General features: G+C 39.8%; 1 protein-coding gene and 1 long non-coding RNA gene across 4 annotated transcripts; one reads left to right on the plus strand and one right to left on the minus strand.

Moving 5' to 3' along the window:
* Positions 1-38: 38 nt before the first annotated feature.
* ak4 (adenylate kinase 4) lies at positions 39-16,491 on the minus strand. Of its 3 annotated transcripts, none has more exons than XM_033621829.2 (5): positions 16,389-16,491; positions 11,874-11,993; positions 8,624-8,796; positions 4,850-4,968; positions 39-2,861 (listed from the first exon to the last, which is right to left on the minus strand). In XM_033621829.2, exons 2-5 carry the CDS (start codon positions 11,980-11,982, stop codon positions 2,735-2,737), a joined length of 528 nt encoding a protein of 175 aa, XP_033477720.1. In that variant the 5' UTR covers positions 11,983-11,993; positions 16,389-16,491; the 3' UTR covers positions 39-2,734. The 3 variants fall into 3 exon arrangements, with proteins under 3 accessions (XP_033477720.1, XP_033477719.1, XP_033477718.1); XM_033621828.2 differs by lacking the exon at positions 16,389-16,491 and adding an exon at positions 14,154-14,413; XM_033621827.2 differs by lacking the exon at positions 16,389-16,491 and adding an exon at positions 12,926-14,104.
* On the plus strand, positions 14,359-16,822 carry LOC144463685 (uncharacterized). The gene is made up of 2 exons (XR_013491724.1): positions 14,359-14,679; positions 15,258-16,822. It is a non-coding gene; the product is annotated as an uncharacterized LOC144463685 (long non-coding RNA).
* The last annotated feature ends 2,576 nt before the right edge of the window (positions 16,823-19,398 follow it).

Below are 19,398 nucleotides of genomic sequence, written 5' to 3' on the forward strand. Positions count from 1 at the left end.
TTTGTTGGGTATCACATACAAAAACAGTGAAAGCAGCCTTGAGAAAATAGTTTTATTGTGTTTGGAATGCAACATGTTTGGACAGCACAGTTTTGAAAATAGGGAAGAAAAAAAAATCCTGGTGTTACACAACAGCAGTGGGGTGTGGTCACATACAACATAACAGTTTGACACCACACCCTTTCATTCAACACAGACTTGCATATTGTGCTCCCCGACATAAAACCAAGGTGTAAACCACATGCTCTAACTCTTCCCACAGATTCATCCCATCCCTGCTTCGTCAGACATCTTACCCTCTTGTTACTCAAGCAAAAACATTATCAAATAGAAGTGTTAGAGTTCTTCTTTTTTTGCATCTTTGGTCTTTTACTGTCTCAGCGGCCTTCAATCTGTACAACATACAACACCTTCTATCTTTAGACCATAGATGAGGAAAGAAACGCCACAAAAAAACATTGATACAATGCAGTCTTGACCTCATGAAAGAAAGTCTTAAAATAATGCATGTGATGGGTCACTTATGGCTAATTCCTGAATTAGTGCATGTTGCCATTTTGAGGCTTCACAAAAAAAAAATAAAGTAGTAACATTTTACTATAAAGTGAAGCATTTAACAGAGCTGTACATGTTGGTGTTTATTGCACAGATTAGTCTAGTCACTAGTGTGCTTAAGTTATTGTAAAGAGCTAACTGCTGTGCCATTGGGTGAAAATGTGACCTATGTTTTAACTTCAGATGATGGACAACAAGCTTTTCTGTAGGGTGAGAAATGATTGCAAACTTTTACCAATCACTTACAAAAAACTATTTTAAAAAAACTCACAAAGTTGTTCACACTGCAAAAGCGATTTATACAAACAGTTTGAAAGATTAGACCTTTACATATGCGCCCCCCACCATGCTTCTGAATCACAAAAGTGATGCATTACTCATAAAGCTACACCCAGCTGTATCTTAAAGTTGAGCAAACCCTGCAAACCATCGCATTTTACAAACAATCATCTGTGACATTTTCGAAATCTCCAAGGCAACCTTTTATATCTATAGGAATGTAACAGCATTGAAGACACTCTCGTCTGTGCACAGGTCTTCATCCCAGTCACAGAGTGTGCTGTAGAGTGACTGCGAGGGCCTTTTCAATCTTGTCCAGCATCAGCCCAGTAGATTGTCCTGCATGTTATCAGTTGCAGATTGCATAATATTCTGCAGAATTTCAATACAAAAAGAAAAGAATAGCAGTTTACATAGCGCACGTTGTTTATGTAACTGATGGATATATTCTGAGCTGATCAAGCCAAACAAATAAAAACTGACTCTGCAGGATCACTGCATATGTAACAGCTGACTTGTAGGCATTATACACAGCATATTAAACAACATTCAGGTTTGCACAACTTATTAGAGAAAAAAAGACCTAATAATGCCTTTCAAAGATTGGTTTTGGCTTTAAATGTGACACAATACATGATGTCAGTATTGCTCTCATTCAATCTGACGGTTAAGACTGTTGTGAGAATTTAAAGAAGCTCTATATGACATTCAGAGTGTATCTATGACTCAGAGATTGTCTACACACGGCTCTCAACATGGAGGTGGCTGAGCTGGCCGCTAGCAGCTTACAGTGCTAACAGCGCTAAGAGTGCTAACAAAGGCAATGATGCTGAACCGCGGGGACTGGACGGTGGGGCCATGCTTGCGCTAATATCAACAGTAACCACTGTATGAGCGCATTGCAGAGCGGCAGTGATAAGCTAGCCAGTGGGATACACACACACAGGGACTAACACCCACGCTAACATGCATGTGCAGTCAGACTGGCTATGACAACAAAGAACAGAGAAGCTCAGATTACACTCCACACAGAGGTAGCGTGACTTCATTTTCTGCTCGGGACGCCATTACTCCATTATATCTTTACAAAGCAAATAGTTGTTTGCTGCGATATAAAGAATCTGAATATCATATAGAGGTCCTTTAATAAAAATGATTGTGCTCAGTGAACAACTCCTCAGTGAAGGGTAATTGAAGGGTTTTACTCCAGTATTATATGGAGTATACTCATGGAGGCAACAGCATGATAAAAATGTAATGTAAAGTGTAATGAATCAAATGTGTAAAGATAACAGACTAAGTGCTATGTCTTATGTTTTCTTTCATTTATTATCTGGGGTAATGTTGGTGTGAGACACTTAATATTTTGATTTGTGGTTTAATATTCTACCCTACCCTATAAAATATTGCTACTGGAGATCTACAATAAAGGGAATTCTTCCTCCACTATTTAGTTTTTCTTTTGTTTTGAACCTTAAATTTGATTCCCTGAATGTGCTATGGTTTAGATTCAATGTGCTAGGATTTGAATAATTGCAGATAATAAAAGACAAAAGTGCAAAAAACTGCTTGTTGGTGAGTGCTTGCATAAAGTTATGATTTACAAAAATGGTCCGTTTTGATATTGCCCCAAAGGATCTGAACCTCTCACTATGATAATGCAGAAATCAAAACAATCAATAAAGCTCTAGAAATATTTGCAGCATACAACTTTTCCTTTAAAAAACCAACCGGTGATTGAAACATCTTGGATGACTACAGTTTGATCGGTGTCCGTATTTGTCTCTCTAACCCTTACTATTAAGGAAACTAAAAGCTGAGGCCAGCATGTGCAAACATCACCCCACTTCCTCTGGCTGCTTTGTGATGTTTTCCTGTGGCCCCTTCATTCATAGTAGTGTCAGGGTGTCTGGGTTTGGAAGGCATCTGATGGCTGTGTGTCCATTTTGGTGATGAGGAGGGAGTTGATATAAGGCCAAATCCGGTCCGTCTCTGTACCGGAAAACGAGTGCAGGATTCCCTGTGACCTGAGAAAAGAAAAGAGAGAACAAATAAAACAAAAGCTAGGTAAAATTAAAATACTGACTGATTGAATGGCAGGAGATGGCAGGATCATATTTTGAATTTTAAATAAGAAATGCAGGGATTTAACACTGTGCTCCTATAATATTGTCAGACTAATGGACAGTTAGAGGAACAGTGTGTAAGATTGAGGGGGATTTAGTGGCCTCCAGCGGTAAGGATTGCAGATCGCAACCAGCTGAAACTTTTCCTGGTTAGAATTCCTTTAGTGGTCTTTGTTCAGGAGGTTTTTACTGGAAGCCGAATTATCCACAGAGGTCTCCTTCTCTCCAAAACAAACAGACCAGGAGAGTAAACATGGTAAAAACACTGAATAAAGCAGTTTCACCTCATAAATCAGTGGTTTTTCTGTGCTGTTTGGCACATCGTAGAGTCACCTGTGCAGCACTTGGTGATGTAACCTTTTTTCTCTGATAAGTTACGATCCAGGCATTCAGGAGGTTTTGACAGGGAGCCTGATTATCCGCAGAGGTCTCTGCCTCTCCAAAACAAATGGACCCAGAGATTTAAACCGGTAAAAACACTGAATAAAGCAGTTTCATGTTGCAAATCCGTGTTTTTTCGTCACTGTTTTGCATATTGGAGCAGCCACTAGCCTAGCACCTGGTAATGTTTGCTACCCTTTTTTCCCTAAAAACTTAAGGAGGAAAACTTAAGGAGAATTTTAACAGGAGCTGAATTAACTGCAGAGGTCTATTCCTCTCCAAAACAAATGTACCCAGTGATTTAAACCCATAAAAACACTGAATAAAGTAGTTTCACTTAAAATAAATAAATAAACAAATAAATCCTGCCACACAAAAATGCCAAAATGTGAAAAACGGGAATGGCCCTATCTAGAGCCAGTGTTTGGTTTGTTCTTTAAGGGCTTTTGTAGAAACGCAGTGCAACATGGCGATCTCTGTAGACGAGGACCCGCTACGTAGATATAAAAAGCTCATTCTAAGGTACTTGAAACACGATTCTTATTTTACACTAAAGAAAACATACTTATTATATTCAATTTCTGCCAATAAGTCCTCCTAAATCCTACACACTGGACCTTTAAATAAGTAAAAAAAAAATCTAAACTGATACATCTACATCCATGTCAAAAACTGGGTCCTACATAACCCACAATGCAACTTAACTGAAACAGTTCGGTTGAGATTCAGGTGTGCTATCCTATTGGCAGCTAATGTCATCTCGAGCTGCTAGCCTCAAGCAGAGATGAGGAGCAGATTACACAGGTCTGGTAACTTTAACTCTGTCAAACTCCCCATGCCCTAATTTTTTTTTTCATATCCAAACTTGAAGTCTTCAGCCCCAAAGTGACTCAGACTCAAGTCACTCCACTTGAGGCAATTAATCAGGTTTAGTGCAGCTCCCTCAAGAGCTGCAAAATGCTTTATACAACTTTTTTTCCCATGTGCAGCAGTGTTGCCTCAGTTTTGATGGGTAAAACTGGAGGACTTCTCCTTTAAGGAAGGCAGCTGTAACTCAGACAACCATCCAAGACATCCAAGAAAAGGGAGTGTTCTGCTGACCACTGTTTTGTTCTATTTAAAGTGTGAAATAAGAGATGACTGATCACTAAAACAGCTAAGACTTGAGAGCTGACTGCTGAATGAAAGCCTTTTTAAATCAAGAAACAACCAGATTCACATGATCCCACTTATGACCTCCATGTTCTGTTATTGTTTGACATCTGGGTTTGATCTTCTATGTCCAACTTTGCACATGACTGCTCTTCTTGACAGTATCCAAATCTTAATTCTCTGTTATAATAATACTATACTTTGCAGTGTTAATGAACTTAAGACCAGTCATCTGATAGATTATCTGTTTAAATAAAGTTTCCATGTGATATCATATGTTGACAGCAAGAACTGGCTCTACTGGCTGCCTGTGGGAAAATTGCTACTAAAGATGTGTGAGTGTAGTGCTTACTGACTTGTATAAGTCTATGACAGGCTTGGCCACATCTTTGTAGTGTCTCAGTCTGGCCATCAGGGCTTCTGGTTTGTCATCGTCGTGCTGAATCAGTGGCTCCCCGGTGATGTCATCCTTACCCTGGGGAATGCAACACAAGGTCAAACATGGAACAGTGCAGCAAAGGTAAAATCAAGACCTCTCAAACTCTCACAGCACAGGAGATTACACAGTAAAATCACACTACTGTATCAATATCGAGGTGGTTTGGAAAGATACCAAGAACATAACATCAACACTGGCCATTAAATCTGGAATATTTTTCCAGTTGTTGCTTGAACTTTGATCTTTCCAGCCATTGTTCGTGCAAAAATGTGCCATTGTGCAATGGTGATATCTTGGTTTGAAATGCCTCAAATGTCACATACTATTTCCTCTTTCCTCATTCCTTTTCATTTCTGCATTTTGTTTAATAAAAAAAACATGCTGCAAATTATTTTATTATGTAACTAATTTCCTGACGTGAGGCAGTGCAAACTGATGCCAATGGTACATGGCCTCACAGTCAAGCAAACAAGAGATATACTAGCGACAGAGGGCACCAAAAGCTCTATATCAGTGTCCTCTTCTAAAACTCCACTAATTTTCACTGTTACTGTCACTTATTTATGTTTACCATTTATTTTAATTATTTAAAGGTCCCCTTCAGATATTTTTCAAGAATCATTAAACCGCTCTGCTTTGTATAACAATTTGTGTCTGATGTGGTTTTCCACAAAAAAAAAAAAAATTAAAATGTTAAAAGTTCTTAAAATTACAATGACTTATTAACCTTCATTGAAAAATCCATAATTGATGAAGATAGATATATTTCGTCTCAAAAGTTAACTGCCTATTGGACATGTACACGTTATGTTTATCATGTATGTTTTACACGCTCTTGTAAGTATGTTCATTGGGCCTCGCACAGGAAGCAATGTACAAACAAATTATCTCTTTTTGTTCGTGTCCATGATTTGCTCTTATTTTGTTAGTACCCACTGATTTCTAAGATTCATCTATGTTTTCTTAGGTAAGAGAAAATTTTATCAAGATATTGTGCTTTTTACTCCATTACAATTATTTTATAAGTTACTAGTTACTTCACAAATCAAGATTTTTGCACACAAACCATATGATAATATAAAAGTGCAGCTTACTTAATTACTTTGAAACTGTTTCGAAAATCATTTAAAAGAATACTTCACGAACAAAATGATCATTTGTAAAACAATTAATCATGCAGTCTTATCTTGAATTGTAAGGAAAACTTTGTTCTTCTTGCATGCCTCCATGGAAAAACAGCAAACATATGGATTTATTAATTGATTGGGGTCCACATTTTCCAACAGCAAAACTATATCAAAACATTTATCTACAAACTCTCACACAACTCACGCAGTACAATCCAAGTCACACCAACCCGTTGTATTCTCAGTACTTTCCAAACCCATGCAGTTTTACTAAAACACCTGGGTCAGCTTTGAAGAGAGCGTACATAAGTTTCACTTCCTGTTCATTTTTAAATAGTAAGGTTTCGGTGATAATGCATGTGTTTGGGAAGTACTGGGTATATGACTGGATAAATGAGACCGCATGAGTTGTGTAAGAGTTTGAAAATGGATGCTTTGATAAAGTTTTGCTATTAAACCTGGTCCTCAATCAATCAATAAATTAATATGTTCACCATTTTCCGTGGAGGCATGCAAGAAAAACAAGGTTTTCTTCACAAATTCAAAGTAACACAGCACGACTCATTGATTTACAAATGGTCATTTTGTTAGTGAAATATTCCTTTAAGTCATTTTTCATGCAAAAACATTTCATGGTCCCAGCTTCTCAGATATGAAGATTTGCTGGTTTCTATTTATTAAACTGAATAAAATGTTTCTGCATTAAAGGATAACTTCAGTATTTTTCAACCTGGTCCCTATTTCCCCATGTGTATGTGTGCGTATGATTCATAGGTACAACTTGTTCTACAATTGGTTCAGTATTGAGGGAGGCGGATGCAGCCGGCAGCTGCAAGGTAGATATGGGGGCAAATGCGTCCCGTTTAAGTTTGCACATTAAAAGTGCTTTTTTGTCGCCACTGACTAGTTCAGATCGCCAGTGCTATCTCTGTAAATAGCATACTAAGCATTTCCCTTACCCTTCACTTCCTCTGGGCTGTGACATCATCTCGCGAGAGCTTTGCTTGTTGCCGGAATAAAACAGAGGAGCCATGCTGAGTGCCGCTCCGAGTGGCACTGGTTGTCCCGGAGTACAGTTGAGAGTTTTACTGCATCGATTAAAAACAATGGTTCGTGTTTGTGCTTATCCGAATTGCAAGAACAGGATGTCGCGCAACACCCCGTACAGCTTTCATAGGCTGCCTTTGTCGGACGGTGAGATGCTGAAGTTGTGGCTAGTTGTGCTACAAATGGATGCTAACACTCCTGTCCAGACACTGCGCCTTGCAGACCATCAGGTCTGCAGTGCTCACTTCTCCCAAGATGACTACTGCCAGCTGAAGAAGAGAAGACATCCAATCCTAAAACACCTCTTCCTCAAGAAAACGGCTGTTCCACGAAGTAGAGAGAGCTACAGACACAGTGGAGGTAATGTTATATAAACAATGTTCGAAACGCTTAGTATGCTATTTACAGAGATAGCACTGGCAATCTGAACCGGTCAGTGGCAAAAAAAAGCACTTTTAATGCACAAACTTACACGGGACGCATTTGCCCCTGTTACCGTTTTAGCTAATTTCGCGGCTGTCGGCTGCATCCACCTCCCTCAATACTGAACCAATTTTAGAACGAGTTGTACCTATGAATCATACGCACACATACACATGGGGAAATAGAGCCCAGGTTGAAAAATACCGAAGTTATCCTTTAAGTACTTTGAATACAACATTTTTTTATAGTACTGTATTTCTACAGTGTCTTATTGATACTTTTACTAAACTAAAGCATCAGACTACTTCCTCTACCACTGCTGCTGACATGGCATTTACATCATTACAAATGTTTTGCCATTGCTGGGCTGTTGATTTTCCTGTAACACCAGTACTGACACTCTTTACTTTTTTTTAAGTTTATTCAGCAATATGTCGATTTTCCTACTAAAGAAGTTTTCATGTTCTTACAGCCTTTTTTTGGTGGCATCTCCCCATTTCTTGGGCATGTGCCAGAGTTTCTGCATAAGGCACATCTTTCCTTATATAGTGTTTAGGTGGCATTACCTATGCTAATTGGTGTATTTGGAGTTAACTTCTCTTATTATTTCTTTGAAATAGAAAATTAAGAGAAAATATAAGAGGAATTTTAGAATTGTTGCTGCATGAGGCCCATTTTATCACGTCTTATGTCTGTGAGGCAACTTACAAACTTGTTCTTTGAATGAATAAAGATTATTTCTACAGATTAAAGTTAAGAAAGATAATAATATCAAATGATCAAACTGCAGTGGTGTCGCAACAACCTTGTAAAGTGAAATAACAAACAGCAGAAGTGTTGTTGTTGTGCAGGATGGTGGGGTAGTGAATAAAGGGAGTGTCCTTCATCTGGTTCCAATCTCTCATTCTGACAAGCTTCCACCGTGCCGAGGCCAGACATTACATTTCTACAAGATTCGAGAGACACTGACACAAAGCAACTGAAAGGACAAACTTGTCCTTCAGAAAATCGATAAACTGCCACAAAAAATTCTAAATGCCGTGTAAAATATTGCAAGCGCTGTAACTCTGCCACTACTTCTAGACTTTTGAGACCTTCACTCGAGGTGGGTTGAAGCCCATGTTGTAGACTCGCCCACTGGTTGGGTGGATCCAGCGGTCGCTCAGTCTCTCCCTCAGAGTCTCGTAGGGGATGTTGAGGCTGATGACCAGGTCCATCTGACAAATGTTGTTCAGGGCTTGGGCCTGTGACAGAGTCCGGGGGAAACCTAAACAGAGAGCAGAGGGAGAAGCAGGAATGTCAGAGGCATGGTTTGTGTTCATGTTTGTTTGTGTTACACATAAATGAATGGCCTTTTGGACTGAATGTGCATTTATCAAGTTATGATTATGTTAGTCAATAACATCAGGAAGAACACTGTACATTAATAATAGGCCATTTCACAGTTTATTTCCTGTTTCAGTGTTTGCTAATAGCAGTAGCTGACAGCAAGTAATCTCAGATTCACGCTGTTTCCAGTTCTCCAGTGAGATAGTCTAAAGCTGTGACATAATAAAAACATTATGTACATGTGAATGAACTTACTGGAAAACAATGCTCTCAGTTACATGACCTGGATGAACCACCAGCAGTAGTGACAAGACAAGAGAGCCTTGTGTCTACAGCCACGCCAGCAGCTCTGTGAGGCTGTACTGAGGCACTGTCGCACTTTGAGTCATTAGCATGCTAGCATGCTCACAAGGATGCTAACATGCTGATGTTTAGCAGATAATGCTGACAGCTGCTGGTTAGCACTCAGCACAAAGTACAGCTGCAGCTTATAAAATTACATTATAAACTTTAAATGGCCAAAAAAACAAATTTATGGACAGACTGAAATGTTGGTTCTTGATAAAAAAAAAAAAAAAAAAAAAGTCAGGGGATCACCAAAGTTATAACAATTCATCCTGAAGGGAACGTGAGTGTCTTTACCAAATTTCATGGTAATACATCCAATAGTTGCTGGGTCATCTCCCTCAAAACCACAAGGTTGCACAAGAGATAAAGTCACATGATCACCAAAGTGGGAACTATGAATAACTGTATGACATTTGTAGCAATCTATCTTTATGTACTGGACAAGTGAAAACTTTGTCCTGATTGATGGCACTGGATGCAAAGTAGAGGGATCACCAAGGTCAGCAGAAATGATCGTCTGGAGACCATGAATATGTGTACCAACTCTCACGGCAATCGATCTTATAGTTGTTGAGATATGTCACTAGAAAACAAAAATCTCACCTCATGGCGGTGTTAAAGGAAAAGTCAGGGGGTCACTAAAGTCAATAGCAATCATCCTCAGGGGACCAGGAGTGTGTGTGCAAAATTACATGGCGATCCATCCATTAGTTGTTGAAATATTTCAGTCTGGACTGACAGACCAACTACATTCCTGTTGCTAGCACTTGTATATTACAATTGTGATTGAATTGAAACTCTTTTTCATCTTGCCATACTCTAAAAGGAGGTTAGAGGTCAGCACAGCCCCGATGAGGCCCTGAATACGGATTTAAGCAGAGGGGGTGTTCACATAGCAGGCTTACTGTAAATGTAAGTCCATTAGCTTTAAGGCCATTTCCTCCCCCTCTTGTTTTTGTTTCAGTAAGCTTTGGTATGAATACATTTGCACTTGTCTTCTGTTTATTGCTTCCTTATGCTCGCAATCACTCTGTGTGTTCCATTGTTAAGTCAGCAACTAAAAGAGCATCATGCTGCCCACAAATTAGTGACGGGAAAGCACCAATCAAAGGTTACAAGAGGGAAAGAGTCTGTTTATTTTGAGAGGATGTATACATGTAGATGTGTCAGTGTTAGTTGGTCAGGAGAGGGGGGTTCATCTTAGTTTATCGCTGTCAACAAACAAGAAGAACTCAGATAAATGCAGGAGTTTGTGTGTGTGTAACCTTGATTTGGTTGCAGCTTTCTCCTCTTAAAAAGAGGTATTTGTTTAGTGATTATGTTTCAAGGTTTTAACACAAATAGCACCAACTAGTTTGTTTCATCAATGTTTGGCTTTTAAAGTGGAGATAGTGGATAATATTTAACTTGGAAAAGACACAGCGATCCACTTGGTTTGTCATCTAAGGACTTCATAATCTCTGTTACTGATGGCTACAAATAAATATGTCACCTTCCTAAAAAAAAAAGGAAAATAAGAACTGTTTAAAGCTAGAGATCATATTGCGATGTCATCAGGATACAGCGATCCGCGATTAAAACTGGGTCAGAGGCGGAAGTGTATTTCGGAGGCAATGGACACTACCCTACTTCCAACCCTTGCTCAGACCACACCCATCTTCACACTCGGCCTTCACTGTGATCTCAACCACACACCTGTCAAGTTTCTTGACGGAGTCTGGCACGGTTAGGTGTTGACAAAACAGACCGACATAAAAACACGTGACTGAGTGCTCAGAACCAAAAGGCGTCACCAGGACAACATTTTGCCACGATGACACACACAGACTCACAAGGTGAAAACAAATACCAGCCCCACTGTTGCGGCCAGTAAATATTTTATTACTTCCTAACCCTTTGCACTTATGAGGCCAATCCCAACCTGTACTTGTGCTCTTGTGTATGCATGGGAAAATGTGGATGATCATGTATCGGGTGCTATCAAATAACAGTGACATGAACTCAACCATGAGGCAACACACACAAACCTGTATTTTCAGACTTACTCATGTTGTAACAAAGGTCACTCAGGGCTGGGTGTAAACAAATAATACATTGTGAAACTTAGAGGTTAGAAAAGCACAGGGAGCTTAATGGACCCTCCTGATGTTAAGGGCAAAAATCATTTTTAAAAAGTTTGATTTCATTTAAATTTTGATGGATATCCTCTATGACTGCTGTGGGTTGAGTAACAGTAAAGAGCATGTGCGGAACCGCTGGTAGTGGATTCAGTACCCTGCAGCACTAATTACCCACAGATGGAGGATAATGTTGAGCGTATTTTCCCATTTTGAATCAGCCCTCAGACTCACGTAAAGGACGCACTGCATACGGCACTTTTGGGGGCCCTTTGTCTGAGCATGCAGAGTTGTAGAAAATGCTTGCCTGATGGCCTCTAACATCAGTCCAAGGATTTTGGGGGTGGCACCTAGGGTGGCCAATCACATTTAAGGGGTGGCTGTTACTTCCCATTACTGGCAATGACTCTACATTATGAAGAAAATATCCCCCCCACCACAAATGATTATGGCAAAGGATGGAGGCTGCTGCGAGATAATGGACACAAAGCTGGTGTACCATAATGCATCAGTAGAATAAAGCACAGATCATGCACTTTGTTATTCATACCGTCCAGCAGCCAGCTGTGGGCGATCATCTGTTGCAGCCTGGGCAGCATCAGTCTGGTCATCACGTCGTCAGGCACGAGCATGCTTCTGTCTACGTAGGTCTTCACCATTAAACCTGCCTCTGATACGCAACAGACAAGCAAAGACAGTCAATGCATGTCTGCTTCCTGCTTCTAAAGCTGAAAGACAGGACAGAGCGTGCTGAATCCATCCAGGCCTTGATAAAAATCACAAAACACATGCGTTGTATCACTTGGGAGCATGTTGTTAATCTAACTTCCTGGTCTCAGATACTAAATGGTTAAAACTCTCACTGCTATGTGCTGCCTGTAACCTCCCCTTCCTTACTCAACTTAAACGACACTGAAAATCTGGGGCCAGTTAGGATTCATCAACAAAAACACATACTGAACTTACTGGTTTATATTTAAAAAAACAACTTGTTTTCAAAGCACAAAGGAAAAGTTATCCTGTAAGTTCAAACTCTACACACATTTTTTCACTTAAGCTCTTTGCACTGAACTCCAATTTCAATATCAGTACACATAGGCTTTGCACATGCTTGGAAATAAATGGATTCCAGTTGAGTGGCTATAATGAGGAAGTGTAAAGGAGGCACAATCAATAGTTTAAGGTGCAAGTTTGGAGGATTATGTAAAAACCCTAGTAGGGGTAACTGGAGCAACACTGAGTCATTGTGGTGTAAGACACCTCTGCAAGTTCAGCCCTTGCACTAGAGTGAAATCAAATAAAGAAAAAATAAGTTTGCAGTCATCCAAATGTCTCGTGTTTTGCAGCATGGATGAAATGTGAAGGTTGGCAGTCAAATAAGCCTCTAAAAAACAAATGTGTATCCGAAAATGCGCACACCCTGCTTAATTCCGCATCTCCTTTCAGCTATGTTTACATGTTTGTGATGATTACTGTGATATTATAAGAGGAGGGTTCATGCAACACAGACAACACAGGCTTTCCTACAGACTGCTTCTTCCTGTCGACACCGCCAGTATTGACGTTGAGCTCCAGTACACAGCCAGATGTACAGTATCCTACCTGTGTTTGCCGCTATGCTCTCTCGTAAGAAGTGGCCACTGGACAGATATACCAGGCCAAAGCTTTGCGCAATCCTCTGGGATATCGTTCCTTTCCCCGATCCTGGAGGACCCATGATAGCTGCTCTGAATAACTTAGCCATGTCTTCCTCAAACACGAGCTGCAACTGAAAAGAAAAATGTCTAGGATGCGCAAATGTTGCTTTTTCCTCTCTGTGCGCAAAAGAAGGAGGTCAATTAAACTCCTGAGCAGTTGCGAGTCCAAATTGTGGACGTCTCCAAAGCGTGGAGAACCTCTAAACTTATCCTGCCAATGTAAATTTCAGCGTGTCTCCAGAAGGGTCTGCGGGTCTTTACGCAGAGCCCAATCTACGCGCACGTTGACGCTCCCCTGCTCTGTGACTCGGATCAAACCGAAACGCCCTTTTCCTATTTTTTTCCCTTTTCTTTAACGTCTCGTAAAGATCTAACCCGTTACGTCCTTAGAAAGAGACTTTTCTCTGCGAATGAATGAGGGAGTCTCCACAACGCCCTATTTTTCCTGCGCACATCATCCAGAAAAAATGCGGATGACTGATTCGCACGAACTTTGCGGGGTAAACTGGTTACTGTAGTTTTTATGGAGCAGGGATGATGAACAACAACAACTGGAGTCTGCTACTTTAAGACATCAGTTTGCCTTAAGAGAGTGGAACTGTGGCTCCTGATTATAATTTGCAAGCACACGGATGTGACGGAAAAACATCTATCCATCTATCTATCTGTGGACATGACCTACAAGCAAAACTCAAATCTAAAATAGAAATAAAATTACCATTTCAGTTCATTGCAACATATCTAAAGTTCACTACAGTAAAGGAGTGCCTTTCTGTGCAGAAGGTTAAGGACAGTTTTATAGCAGCCTGTTTGGGGAGCCTTATAAAGAGTTATTTTAATGTGTCAATCACGTAACCACAACTTCAGTTCAAGTTGAGGCTTGTTGATGATTTTATGGAGACTAACTGTCATGCCACTAATTTATTACAAGCCAGAAAAGGGCGTGTCAGGCATTTGAATGTCACCTGACCCCATAGAAATATAGATAGCTCATTTGTTTTGTTATATGCGTAATTGTCCTTGCATAGTAACTAACTTTTTATTATTTAAAAGGTGACATTTACATTTTGAGGCTCCGTTTTGTGATTAAAATAAATGATAATGAGAGTTAGTGATATCATGTATTATCTTACTAATTAGTAAAGTGGGTTAGTCTTGGATTCCGCCACTTGTTGACAGCATTTCCCCTCAAAATCCAGAACTTTCATTCTTCATCACGGCTCGTGGGGTTGTTATTCCTGATGCTTTTGGCACTGCTTGGCAGCGGGCGCACAAAAGCACATGAGTCGCTGTCATTCCGCGCAGCATTTGCGGACGGGCGGAATCTAGTGAGTACTTGTTGCGAGCCATACGGCGGCGGCAGCGTCCCGGAGCTGTCAGATATTGCGCACAGCCTTCAGTCTCCAGTCAGTGGAGTCACCAGACTAATCCATCAGACAAACAACTCGGAAGATTAACCTTTTTTCAAGCCTCGCGAAACAACTTTTGCGTCTCCGCACCCCGGAAGCCTGCTTTTAATTTCACGATCATTATTGTCACATGGCTTAGTGAGAATTCAATAACAACAAAAAATGGCGACAATCACGTTGCTCTGTGTGGTCTTGCTGCGTCATTAAAAATATTCATGTAAACACGGGGAATTAAACGGGCAAATCGCAGGTAAGTCAGCTCAATGTTTTTAACGCGGACTGAATGTAAATAAGAATTAATGATTATATTTGGATCCGACAGCATGCTGTTTGTTTTTGCCCAGAAAAGGGGTGTGTATGCAATGCTGGGCGTTAACGTTTGGCTGCACAATATTCAATACGAACATTGCACTTACATTTCGCCTTTGGTCGCTTTTTAAAGAGCATATTTAGCTTTATGAAAGCAGGTATGCGTGTTATTATGTAATGCCATAAATAACGGTGTCGTTTGGATTTGGATAACTTTTATTTGGAGGAAACAGCAACAAGCGCGCATTGCATTTCTGGCTGTTGTTCACGGTCTCTATCATTAGTCCCGGAGCCATATCTGTATCTCTGCCTGTTACCTTATCGGTTAGTAGCTTTAAAGCTATTCCCCACTTATTTGCATTGAGGGTTTATACAACATGGACGCGCTCTCTGTCCTGGGTCTCTTGTTGGAGACACACGGAGCACTCAGCAGTGACAACGCGCCTGTCCTCTGCCATGTTTAGTTATTTTGCACATGTTGCGCTGCTTTTTCTGACATGGACATTTTTTTTCGGCCAGTGCCCAGAGCAGCGGGGCTAATGGAGTTGTTTACATGAAGTGCGGAGGGCGGACTGACGGGCAGGAGGAGGAGCCGATACGTCGGCCAGAGACGCCACCGGACTGCTCGAGAGGCTGCTGCTCGCGCCGAGGGGGGCGGAGCCTGCGCGGAGAATCATAACAAGTCTGACGTCACTCGGCCTTGTGGTTGGTATGAATAATATACAGTAGTTTGTCTCGACCAAGTCCTAGCAGGCAAAAGGTTGAGGGGGGAAAAAGTCTTTGTGCCCGTAATTGTTTAATGAGCTGAAACATTAACGAGCTCAGTGCACCAGCAGGAAGCAAAATAATGGAAAACTAGAAATGGAAAGAGACTGCAAAATAACTAAACATGCCAAAATACATGGCTTCAAAGTAAAAGTCCTTCTATTATTAACAGCAGTGTTGTTTTTAATCACACTATGACCTACATAGTGTTCAGATTGCATGTCAGTGCTTGTGTATTACTAACTGCCCAGCCTTCACAGGTACACGTTTCATCATGCAATGAACAGCAGAGTCTGTCCTCAGTGCTTGTGCAAATAACAAAACCTATCATACCTTAAAAATCCAAATAAATAAATAAAAACAACTGCGTATGTTGGCTTAGTCTAACTTCCAAGACATACTGGTGAGCCACGTTCACCAAATCTAAAATTTTCTGACACAAACTTAGGATAAAGTATAAAGGAAACCTGGATAATAAGGAGTCTATGAGCCCATTGTGGCATACGGACTGTTTTATTTATTATATTCCCTGAATCAAACAATTAAATAGGCTGTAGTTTATGTTTTGTATCTTTCTTTGCTCCTACTTTAATCATTTATTTACTTGTAGTCTTTTTATATTTCCCCTCAAATTTGAAATGTGGAGAATTGAATTTTAAAGCTTTATTTTGCATGGTTAGAGGGCAAAAGGACATTTAAAAAATCCAAACTAATGTATTCAAATGAACATATTACTTCTGTAGATTCATCTGTTCCAGTATTAGCTACTGGATGTTACTTGAAAATTATTTATATGGTAACAAATGAAATTCTGGAGACACAGCTTTTGTTGTTTTGATACCATAGAATATGCTGGAAAAAAAACACACAAAAAGAAAACTTTACCTTTGCACCTGTTGACCAGGGATCCTGGCCGGACGACGAGTACAGCGCAGCCTCAGACTGCTAGATTTGTCAGGCTGCCCTGGTTCAGTTATCACAGTGCTGATGCTGTCCCCATCGAAGGTACAGTACTGTGATAACTGAAGGATGGCTGCCAACTTGACACGAGTGCAGAGAGTCAAAGCACGTTCGGCTGATGAGTCAGAGGACGGCAGAGAGGGTGAACAAGTGTGAGTATGTCTACAAAAAAATAATATGGTATGTTGATTTAGAAAACTTTAATGGAATATCCAAAACATGTTGTTTACATAATTGTTTCCCCTTTTTAATCAGTACATTGTGTGCAAAATGATAAACTCAAAACCTGTAAGTTAGTGTTATCTTCACTGCTTATACTTATGCTTGACTATAAAAAAATAAAGTGACATCTCTTTTAATCAAGTGTGTACGTTCTTTTATATATCTTTGCTTTTGGAAATTCAGTGTGTCTTAAATACTGAAGGTTACAGCCACACAACAGTTGACCAACTGAAGTCTCCATGGGTTCAGCTTTAAGATCATATTGAATACGTTGTCACAGCTCTCTGTAGCATTGCCAATGAGCTACATCATGCAAACTTGACAAAGAAAACTGCCCACATTTGCTTCCTGACTGCTCTAATGCTGATGAACCTTGCATTGCAACATAACTATTAAGAATCAGGATCTATGCTGACTGGGAGCACTGGTCCACAAGCTGAACTGTGAGGTAGTCTGATAGGTTGCTCCACATTGTTGTCAACAGAGGGAGCTAAAGATCTTTTATTGATGCACCTGTGATGTCTGAAACCTCAATAATGAATATGTTCATTGCAAAGTCGTTAAAACAAATGAAGTGCCCATTTATTGTGACTGATGTAAAATTTAGCATAGCCAAAAGATCTGGCTGAATCCAGTTTTCATTACACAAAAAAGAAGCTCATATTTGTTGTTCCATTACTTCATGAAAAAGATTTGTTCCCCCCAAAAAAGCAGAGCAGTTGAACATAATCCAAGACAACCATGTATAATTCACATCATTCATTGCTAAAGTCTTAAATTTGGTATAAAATGCCAAGTCATTGTTGTGTTAGAGAGTCTTACGTAACGTTCAAGATGTGATATCAATATATAACAGATCAAAACACACTTGTACTGTGCTGGTGATGTCACCTTGCTGAAATGAATCATATTTTTCAGAACCCTGCTTTGAATAATACATGACTGTTTGAGTCATGTCTGATAAACCACAGGTCACTGCACCTGTCCTTACAATGTTTCACTCAAAGGGTACGCACTGTATCTACCGTGGAAATCCCCAAAGAGTCATGATACATATTTTGTTTTTGTCTCACTCTAACCTCAATCTGCTCAACTCGCCTTGATTCACGTGTTTTTCTGACTCATTTACTGATATCTAGATACCTTGTGGTGAAGCTTATTTTTTTAATAAAACATTAAAGTGAAGTGAGGTTTGCAATTATTGAGAGAGGTATTGTCTAAATGAGATCAGGCAATTCAACTCATTAAATCTGATGATAATATACTCAAGTACTGTTCTGGGGAACATCCAAGACTGTCTGCCACTGTCAGCCACGATCACGGGGGATTTCTGTCACACTTCTGTTAATGCGAGGCGATAAGTGCTCACTGGGATGAGGCATGGGAAGTCCCTCACTTAACTGAACCGCCCTTTTTATTTATGTAATTCTTTGTTTGTTTTACAGAAACCTTCATATCCTTGTTCCCTTGTTGCAGGAAGAAAGTTTTCCTTTTATTTACACAGGTCTCTGTATATTCCCTAACCTGCTGGAATAATAAACCAGTGGACCTTGCAACTGATAACAGCTGCACTGATGTAATTTGGAGCTGAAGTGCCCACTAATTGTACATTGAAGACTAATGTGAGAGAAAAAATACCACACCTTACTCTGAGTCCCTCTATTTAACACGTATAAGCAGTATAAAACATTTAATAAATGGTTTTTTAACACATTTTTATGTAGGTGCAAGCAAATATAATTGCTCTGGAGGCTGGTATATGAATAGTTGTAGTAATGCAGAATATGTCTACATAGGTTATAATTGCTGACAAATACTGCACATTAATAAACACTTATGATGCCCTTATAGCTGCGTAAAAATGCATAATAGTGTGTTTTAAACCATTCAATAAATGTTTGTATTCTAGGTTGTCTTAAAGTTAAGTTTTCCCTAAACATACATAAAGAAGTAAACTTTTCTTTCCACATTCACAGTCATTTATTATAATACTGTATACATATCGATTAAAATTATGTATAGAAATTTAGTAGTCAGTCACTATAGTGTGCCATTAATCTGCAGTCACTGGGGAAACTCCATTATTTGTTTTGTGATGACATCACCAAAGCTTGTGCTGACTCCTAGTCTTGTAAAGAGAGAATCTGTCACATATTTCACTCACTTCCTTCAATTATTCACCCATGTTCTTGATTTTCTCCTGTTCAAGACGTCTCTTTAAAAGCAGAGACTGATATATCACATACCATGCAAGATAATCTCATGATGCAAGACATGAAGCGTGGTATACCTTAACACACTTAAGATAATGGGAATGTCTCGCCACTGGAATGCTCTCAGGCAGTTTCCAGTAAACAACCACTTCCAAAAGGACAGTTATGCAAATTTCCAAGAGATGGGCCCCATGCTGTGTTATTACAAACAGGAATGATGAGAACATGTTGTCAGGGTTGGGAAACATAAACCACAAAATAGCTCAAACAAAGACCCGGAAGGAACTTCCTACATTTTATGACCCACAGAGTGGCAGAGATAAAAGATAACCTTCCCTGTTACAGTGTTCAAAAGGTGTGTGCAACTGGAAGAAGTATTCAGATCCAGTCCTTATGTAAAAATAGCAATACAACACAAATACTGCTTTCCAGGTAAAAGTACAAAGTGCTACATTCAAAAGCTTACTTAATTTACTTAAGTAAGCTTCCCAAGCTATGCA

Source organism: Epinephelus lanceolatus, chromosome 6, assembly GCF_041903045.1.
Source record: "Epinephelus lanceolatus isolate andai-2023 chromosome 6, ASM4190304v1, whole genome shotgun sequence".
In the NCBI taxonomy this organism is placed as follows: Eukaryota; Metazoa; Chordata; class Actinopteri; order Perciformes; family Serranidae; genus Epinephelus; species Epinephelus lanceolatus.